We start from the raw sequence: 9,373 nt of genomic DNA on the forward strand, positions 1-9,373 counted from the left end.
GCCATTAGCAATGACAATGATGATGGTGGTGATGATCGTGATCACAGAAAAGACATGGGCTGATCATTGCCTACTGAATAAATCTATAAAATGTGACTGATAATAATTTTGCTGTTACAATTATTCTTTTTTTTTTTAAGATTTTATTTATTTATTTGACAGAGAGAGATCACAAGTAGGCAGAGAGGCAGGCAGAGTGAGAGGGTGGAAGCAGGTTCACCGCCAAGCAGAGAGCCCGATGTGGGGCTCGATCCCAGGACCCTGGGATCATGACCTGAGCCGAAGGCAGAGACTTTAATCCACTGAGCCACCCAGGCGCCACTGTTATGATTATTCTATAAATGTGGCTAATTAAGCCTAGGTGTGGTCGTACATGAACTGTCACATACAAGTCCGTGTGTAGACATAGTTTTGTTTTGGGTAAATATCTAGGAGTGAAATTGTATGCTAATTATATTTTTAACTTATTAAAAAACTGCCAAACTATTTTTCAAAGAGGTTGTACCATTTTACATTCCCACCAGCAGTGACTGGTGGAAATATGATTCATTCTTGAAAGATGTCTTCAATTTCCAAAGCAAATAAATAATTGAAACGTGATATGATGGGGCGCCTGGGTGGCTCAGTGGGTTAAGCCGCTGCCTTCAGCTCAGGTCATGATCTCAGGGTCCTGGGATCGAGTCCCGCATTGGGCTCTCTACTCAGCAGGGAGCCTGCTTCCCTCTCTCTTCTCTGCCTGCCTCTCTGTCTACTTGTGAACTCTCTCTGTCAAATAAATAAATAAAATCTTTTAAAAAAAGAAAAGAAATGTGATATGATGGGGGTCATAAGCTAACCTTATATGAACTTACTCATAGAGTTGGTTGTGAGGATGAGATGAACTAATACATAAAAAACCTTAGCAGAGTAAGTGCTCCTTATCCATTAGTAGTATCGTCATTATTATGTTAATTTAATTTCTTTGGTCATTAATAGTAGTATATTGTGACTTATCTTGACAGACTAAAAATAGAGATAAACAGGGTAGACTTTAAATATTAAAGTCACATGTTATGTAAAAAATACATTCATGGGACACCTTGGTGGCTCAGTCATTTAAACATCCAACTCTTGATTTTGGCTCAGGTCATGTTCTTAGGGCCGTGAGATCCAGCCCTGGTCGGCGGGCTCCGTGCTCAGGGAGAATCTGCTTAAGATTCTCTTCCTCCCCACTTCTTTCTCTTGCACACGTGGTCTCTCCCTCTCTTTCTCTCTCAAATAAATAAATATATGTATTTTTTCCAAAGATTTTATTTATTTATTTGACGGAGAGAGAGAGAGACACAGTGAGAGATGGAACACAAGCAGGGAGAGTGGGAGAGGGAGAAGCAGGCTCTCCACAGAGCAGAGAGCCCAAATGTGGGGCTTGATCTCAGAATCCTGGGATCTTGACCTGAGCTGAAGGCAGACACTTAACCAACTGAGCCACCCAGGGGCCCCTAAAATAAATAAATATTTAAAAAAAAAATACTCACATTCATGAAAACATTCTTAAACAAAATACACATTCCTTTTTCTTTCCAGTAGAGGGGATGGTGAGACTTTAGGGCTTGCTTACCCAGCAGTGTAGTAAATGCTAAGGCTTGCAGGAATTGTTGCTGTAGGCTTTTTTTGTCATCTTCCTTTAGCTTTAGCTCTCAGTGAGTGACCTTTCATTATATACTGTTTATTTTAATCCTCAGGGCCTGAAATGTATTACTAATTTAGAGTTGATTATATCATTTAAAAAAATAAAGATATATACATTGACTTGTGATTATTTTGAAATGTTATTATAGAGACAGCACCTTCACTTTGGGAAGTGGAATTTGCGAAGCAGTTAGCCATGGTAAATGAACAGCCCCTTCAGAATGGTTTTGCAGAGATGATCCAGTGGACGAAAGAGGGGAAGCTGTGGGAGTTTCCGATTAACAATGAAGCCGGTAAGTTAATTTCAGAGGTTTATAAAATTCCGTATGGAGATTAAATCTGGTTGGTGTTCAGTTATAGAGTCTAGATATTTACATGAATTTCAAAACTTTGTATAAATATCTCTGTGGTGTCTGAAAATAACTTTGACAGGTTTTTTTTTAAGTTAGAATTTCACTTAATTCTGGGGGTTTTTTTGTTTTAAAGATTTTTATTTATTTGACAGATAGAGATTACAAGTAGGCTGAGTGACAGGCAGAGAGAGAGAGAGGAGGAAGCAGGCTCCCTGCCGAGCAGAGAGCCCAATGTGGGGCTTGATCCCAGGACCCTGGGATCATGACCAGAGCCAAAGGCAGAGGCCTTAACCCACTGAGCCACCCAGGCGCCCCTAATTCTGGTTTTTTTATAAGAAAAATAAAGAAGTAAAACTAGGGGGCGCCAGGGAAGCTCAGTTGGTTAAGGGTCCAACTCTTTTTTTCTTTTTTTTTTTTTGGAAGATTTTACTTATTTATTTGAGAGAGAACATGAGTGGGAGGGGAGGGGCAGAGGGAGAAGCAAACTCCCTGCTGTGCGGGGAGCCTTATGTGGGACTCCCATCCCAGGACCCTGGGATCATGACCTGAGCCAAAGGCAGACACTTAACCAACTGAGCCACCCAGGCGTCCTTAAACGTCCAACTGTTGATCTCAGCTCAGGTCTTAAGCCCTGTGTTGGACTCTGCGCTGGGCATGGAGTCTGTTTTAAAAAAATAATGAAAATTTTAAAAGCAAGTAAAATCATACGGTAGAAATGTATCATGAATTTCTTTTTTTTTTTTTTTTTAAGATTTTATTTATTTGACAGAGACACAGCGAGAGAGGGAGCATAAGCAGGGGGAGTGAGAGGGAGAGAAGCAGGTTTCCTGCCGAGCAGGGAGCCCAATGCGGGGCTCGAACCCAGGACCCTGGGATCATAACCTGAGCCAAAGGCAGATGTATAATGACTGAGCCACCCAGGTGCCCCGTGTCATGAATTTCTATGTGACGTGAAGGTGTTGACTACAAATGATGACAGTTTTCTAATTGCTAAGCAGGAGATTACCTGGAAAATCTTCTCATACATTAAATCTTGGGTATGAGATGATATTTTGGTTTTAGAGAACATTACAACTCTTAAGTTTTATGCTGGTTATCTTTTACTCATAAAGCTATTGCACTAATGAGATGTAAGGTTCTTGTGCTTAAATGCTACTCAAAGCAAAAATGTTAGAAGACTTCAAGATTTTTTGAAACTCTGGCTCCATACGTAGGTTCTTTGAACTACTAGATGCTATGTTATCTACTTTCCTGAAGATTATTCTGGAGATATTACTTCTCCCTCACTCAAAAGGAAAACAGTATTACTATGCAATTTATTTCTTATGCTTTTTTTTTTTTAGGTGTATTTTCAATTAGAAGAGATTCACTTGTGTCCCACAAATTTTAATTTGTTGTGTTTTCATTTTCATTCAATTCTGAGTGTTTTTTCAGTATATTGCTTGATCTTTAACTGTTTCCTATTGTCTTTCTGTTACTGATTTCTAGTTTGATTCCATTATGATCTGAGCATGTACTGTGTATTACTCCACTTATTTTAAATGTGTTGCAGTTTGTGACCCAAGATGTGGTCCAGCTAGGTGAATGCTCCATCAACTCCTGGAAAGATTTTGTATTCTGAAATAGTTTGGTGGAGTGTTCGTAGACGTCAGTTTGATAATGTTTGTTGTTGTTGTTCAGTTCTTCTTTATCTTGGCTAATTTTCTAATTGAGATGTTTTTCTTTCTCCCTAGTAATTTTTTTTTTGTTTTGCTCTGAAGTCTCTTTTGTCTGATAATCATATAACCACTCATGCTTACTTTTTTAAAAAAATTAATGTTAACAAGATGTATTTTTCTCCATCCTTTTATTTTCAATCTTCTGATTTTGTGTTTGAAGTGTGTTTCTTATAGAAAGCATATCATTGGATGCATGATTTTATATTCACTCTCCAATCTTTGTCTTTTGATTGGTGTATTTAGAACATTTACATCTGAAGTAATTATTGATTTGTTAGGACTTAAGTCTCCAATTTTATTACTTGTTTTCTTTTCATTTTCTCTATTTCTCATTACATTTTTTGGGGGGGGGGTGGTCCCTGTGAGCTGCTTGAACATGTTTTAAGATTCTATTTTGTTTTATTTATATAATTTTTTTGTGTAGTTTGTGTAGTTTTCTTAGTGGTTGCTGTAGAATTGAAGTTTTTATTAGCAGTAACTGCTACTACACTTTGAACATTTATAATATGAATCGTAATGTGAACATTTATAATGAACATTTATAATGTGCTAGGCATTAGAAGAGTTTTATAAGCTTTGTATCTATGTAATCTTTACAGAAACCCCATGAAGAATGTTCTATTTTAATCCTCATTTTATACCTGAAAACTGATGCTCAGAGAAGTTAATTAATTTGCCCAGTCACACAGTTGTTAAATTGGCTGGCAAACCTAGGTCTAACTCCAAAGTTGATGGCTTTAACTGTAATAGTCATTAGTGCTAATTTTGCAATAGAGATTTTACTTCAAAATTGTATTTTATCTCATTTCCTAGGTTTTGATGATGATGGTTCAGAATTTCATGAACATGTATTTCTGGATAAACACCTGAAAGATTTTCCAAAACAAGGACCAATTCGCCACTTCATGGAGCTGGTGACCTGTGGCCTTTCCAAAAACCCATACCTGAGTGTTAAACAGAAGATTGAACACATAGAGTGGTTTAGAAATTATTTTAATGAAAAACAAGACATTCTAAAAGAAAGTGGGATACGGCTTAATTGAAGACCATGGAAATTCTTATTTCAAGCTGTTGGTGGTGCATATTAAAACTAAATAAAATAATTTTACTAGAAGTTTTCCTATATTGTGTTAGTTATTACATTTGATTTGAATGGTATAAATGTTAAAATGCTTTACAGTATATAGTGGTAACTGAAGAATATTCTTGCATCGAGAAAAGTCAGTATTTACAGATTCAACTAGTAATTCTTTTTTTTTTTTTTTTCTTAAGATTTTATTTTATTGCTTTGACAGAGAAACAGTGAGAGAGGGCAGGGAAAGTGGGAGAGGTAGAAGCAGGGATCCCAATGCAGGCCTCGATCCCAGGACCCTGGGATCATGACCTGAGGCAAAGGCACCAGACACATAACAACTGAGCCACCCAGGCGCTCCATCAACTGGTAATTTGTAACAAGAAGAATATCTTAGAATTACTACAAGTTTAAGACAACTTCTTTTCCTTTTCAGTGACTATACTTCTTTGAAATACAATTATTAGCCACATATCTGATGACATCAGAGTTCTCTAACAGTTGAGATCGTTTATAGACAGGTTTATATGCACTGAGTATGTATATTTACATACACATATTTTTATTTATATATCTTTATATATTTCACCCTAAATTAATTACCCTTATCTAAGTCTGGGTCATGAACAAGAAGTAACCTTGTAGAGATAAGTGGCTTATTCTAACCCCTCTAGTCTTTTAGGTCTTTGTGCCAAAGTTAGAACTATTTATTTTCTATTACGGTGCTTAGCAGTGTGACTCAAATTCATACAACTCAAAGGAATAAAGATTCTAAAAAACTCAAAACAAGAATTTAGTTTATAGTGGTCGTACGCTAGTAGTGTTTTAGGCTCCCAGCATAAGCAAATGGAAATCATATGAAGGAACCCATCATCAACTCAGAATTCAAATTACAAAACACATAAGGAAATAGAACAGTGTGATTGGACATGAGCAGAAGCAGACGCATAAAGTCTTTTTTTTAAAGATTTTATTTAATTTTTTGACAGAGATCACAGAGAAGCAGGCAGAGAGAGAGGAGGAAGCAGGCTCCCTGCTGAGCAGAGCGCCCGATGTGGGGCTCGATCCCAGGACCCTGGGATCATGACCTGAGCCGAAGGCAGAGGCTTTAACCCACTAAGCCACCCAGGTGCCCCACTGTAAAGTCTTTAAATGTTAAGCTTGGGGCTGCTGGGTGGCTCAGTCAGTTAAGTGTCCAACTCTTGATTTTGGCTCAGGTCATAATCCCAGGGTCATGAGATCAAGCCCTGTGCCCGGCTCTGTCCTGGGTATGGAACCTGCTCTCTCTCAAATAAATAAATATTAGACTTAACCATATACTATGAACTCAATGTAAGATAGAGTAAAATATAGAGCAGGAGATAATAAAAGTGACTAGATGTTGGGAAACAAAAATTTAAGGAGTCTAACAACAGATTAGACACAAAGGTAGATCTAAAGAAATCCATATGGGGACACCTGGGTGGTTCAGTAAATTAAGCATCCAACTCTTGATCTCAGTTCAGGTCTTGATCTCAGGGTCAAGAGTTTTGAACCTACTTAACCCACTGAGCCACCCAGGCGCCCCAAGAGTGTTTAACCTACTTTAAAAAAAAAGTGCCTAGTGTGAAGCCTACTTAAAGAAAAATCCATATGTAGTGCAGAGAAGAAAAGAGAAAATAAATTTGAAAGAAAGGTAAAGATTGATATAAGAAGGTAACATTTGTTAGGCTCCTGGCTGGCTCAGTTTGTAGAGCATGTGACACTTGAACTCATGACGCTTGAACTCAGAGCCATGAGTTTGAGTCGCATGTTGGGCATGGAGAACTACTTAAAAAAAGTTTTTTTTTTTAAAAAGAAGGTAACAGGGGCACCTGGGTGGCTCAGTGGATTAAGCCTCTGCTTTCGGCTCAGGTCATGATCTCAGGGTCCTGGGATTGAGCCCCACATCGGGCGCTCTGCTCAGTGGGGAGCCTGCTTCCCCTTCTCTCTCTGCCTGCTGCTCTGCCTACTTCTAATCTCTCTCTGTCAAATAAATAAGATCTTAAATAAATAAATGAATGAATAAATGAATGAATGAATGAATGAAGGTAACATTTCTGCAATCAGATTTCCAGAAGGAGAGAAGAAGAAATGGGTCAGAAGCTATCTGGATACTTGAGGAGTTTTTATGGTTTATGAAAGACATCAATTCACAGACAGTAATCTCTTGCTCATATATAGAAACTGCACCCAACATCAACAAAATACATTCTTTACTAGTACATGGGGACACCCGAACTTTTTCGAGTACTTAGTTCATTTATTTTTAATCATAGTTACTGATCTATTTGGATTTATTTTTACTAGCTTCTTTTGTGTACCATTTGTATGCTTTGTTGCCTTCATTTTGGTTATTTTTTTCTCATGTCATACTAGTGGAAGAGAGGGATAAAACATAAAATATCTTAAGAATAAGGGCTTAAGGGGTACTTGGATGGCTCAGTTGATTAAGCATCTGCCTTCGGCTCAGGTCATAATCTCAGGATCTTGAGTCTCACATCAAGCTTTCTGCTAAGCAGAGAGGCTGCTTCTCCCTCTCCCTCTCCCCCCTCCCTGCCCCCACCCATGCTCTTTATCTAATAAATAAAATCTTTATTAAAAAATGAGGGTTGGGGCACCTGGGTGGCTCAGTGGGTTAAAGCCTCTGCCTTTGGCTCAGATCATGATCCCAGGGTCCTGGGATAGAGCCCAGCATCGGGCTCTCTGCTCAGCGGGGAGCCTGCTTCTCCCTCGCTCTTTGTGCCTGCCTCTCTGCCTACTTGTGATCTCTGTCTGTCAAATAAATAAATAAAATCTTTAAAAAAAAATGAGGGTTAAATACATTTGTTAGATGAAAGTAATTGGCTAGCAGCAGACCATAAAAATCCTAAAGATGTGCTTTAACTGAAAAGGACATAATCCCACATTTTAGGTATGAAATATAAGAAAAAATAGCAAAGTGATAAATATCTAAGTTAATTATAAAATAGTAAAATGTCTTATGGGAGTGATTAAAATATATGACAATAATAGGATATGTGAAGATGAATTTTTTTTTTTATTTTTGTTATCTGAGAGAGAGCGCGAGTGCACAAGCAGGGGGGATGGGCAGAGGAACAGGGAACAGCAGACTCCCGACCAAGCAGGGAGTCCAAAGCGGCCCTTGATCCCAGGACCTGAGCTGAAGGCAGACATTCAACCAATTGATCAAGAGAGAGAGAGATGAGCAGGGGGAAGTGTAGGGGGAAAAACAGACTCCCAACTGAGCAGGGACCTGGACTCGGGGCTCAATCCCGGGACCCTGATCCCTGGACCCTGGGATCATGACCTGAACTGAAGGCAGAGTGACTAACTGAGTGACTTAACTGAGTGACCCAGGTGCCCAGGATGAATTTTTTAAAATGTCAGGTGATAATGCTCTTTGGCAGAGACACGCTAAAACAAGAATACCAGAAGTTTGAAAGTAAACAGGAAAAATGGACAAGTGTTAATCTGGTTGTGGCTAGATTCACATCAGAAAAAAATAGTCTGACAGACATTATTAGAGACCTTATTTTTAAAATGATAACTTAATAACTTAAAGAAATTGGATCTCGGGGCACCTGGGTGGCTCAGTGGTTAAAGCCTCTGCCTTCGGCTCAGGTCATGATCTCAGGGTCCTGGGATCAAGCCCCACATCAGGCTCCCTGCTCAGCAGGGAGCCTGCTTCCCCTCCTCTCTCTCTGCCTGCCTCTCTGCCTACTTGTGATCTCTGTCTGTCAAATAAATAAATAAATAATCTTAAAAACATAATAAAATAAAAGAGCATCTACATGCCTTTAAAAAAAAAAGAAAGAAAGAAATTGGATCCCTAGTTTAAAGATCTTCCTAGAAAGGGGCACCTGACTGGCTCGGTAGAGCATGAAACTCTTGATCCCAGGGTCGTGAGTTCCAGCCCCACACTGGGCATAGAGATAACTTAAAAAAAACAAAACAAAACAAAACAAAAAAACTTCCGAGCAAGAAAGCAACAACTTCAGACTATTTCTCAGGAGAGTTTTAAGCCTTCAGAAGAAAGGTAATTCTTGGGGAGCTTGGGTGGCTCGGTGGGTTAAAGACTCTGCCTTCAGCTCAGGTCATGATCTCAGGGTCCTGGGATCAAACCCCACATCTGCTCTCTGCTCAGCGGGGAGCCTGCTTCCTTATCTTTCTCTGCCTACCTCTCTGCCTACCAGTGATCACTGTCAAATGAATAAAATCTTAAAAAAAAAAGAAGAAAGGTAATTCTTACACAAATTATTCTAAAGCACAGAAAAAGAACAAACAAACCTCAAATTAATTTCAAAAGACTAGAATTAACAAAGGTTAATCATAATCATGAAGGCACATTTGAAAAACCAAACAACATGGCAAACTAAATCCAGCAATGAATAGGAAAGAAACAATAGTCAAACTGAGTTTATTCCTGGAATGCAAGGGAGGTTTAACAACGGGGGAAAAATAATAAAGAATGCAGGGGCGTCTGGGTAGCTCAGTCGGTTAAACTTCTGACTCTTGGTTTTGGCTCAGGGTCATGAGATTGA

General features: G+C 38.8%; 1 protein-coding gene across 1 annotated transcript; it reads left to right on the forward strand.

Annotated features, from left to right (window-relative positions):
- The first annotated feature begins 1,514 nt into the window (after positions 1-1,514).
- On the forward strand, positions 1,515-4,853 carry LOC116863583 (28S ribosomal protein S31, mitochondrial-like). Its single transcript, XM_032851002.1, has 2 exons — positions 1,515-1,961; positions 4,553-4,853. The coding sequence occupies exons 1-2, from the start codon at positions 1,865-1,867 to the stop codon at positions 4,780-4,782; spliced, it is 327 nt and encodes a 108-aa protein (XP_032706893.1). The 5' UTR covers positions 1,515-1,864; the 3' UTR covers positions 4,783-4,853.
- The last annotated feature ends 4,520 nt before the right edge of the window (positions 4,854-9,373 follow it).

The sequence above is a fragment of the Lontra canadensis genome, unplaced genomic scaffold, assembly GCF_010015895.1.
Source record: "Lontra canadensis isolate GAN:19392208 unplaced genomic scaffold, GSC_riverotter_1.0 scaffold1702, whole genome shotgun sequence".
Lineage (NCBI taxonomy): Eukaryota > Metazoa > Chordata > Mammalia > Carnivora > Mustelidae > Lontra > Lontra canadensis.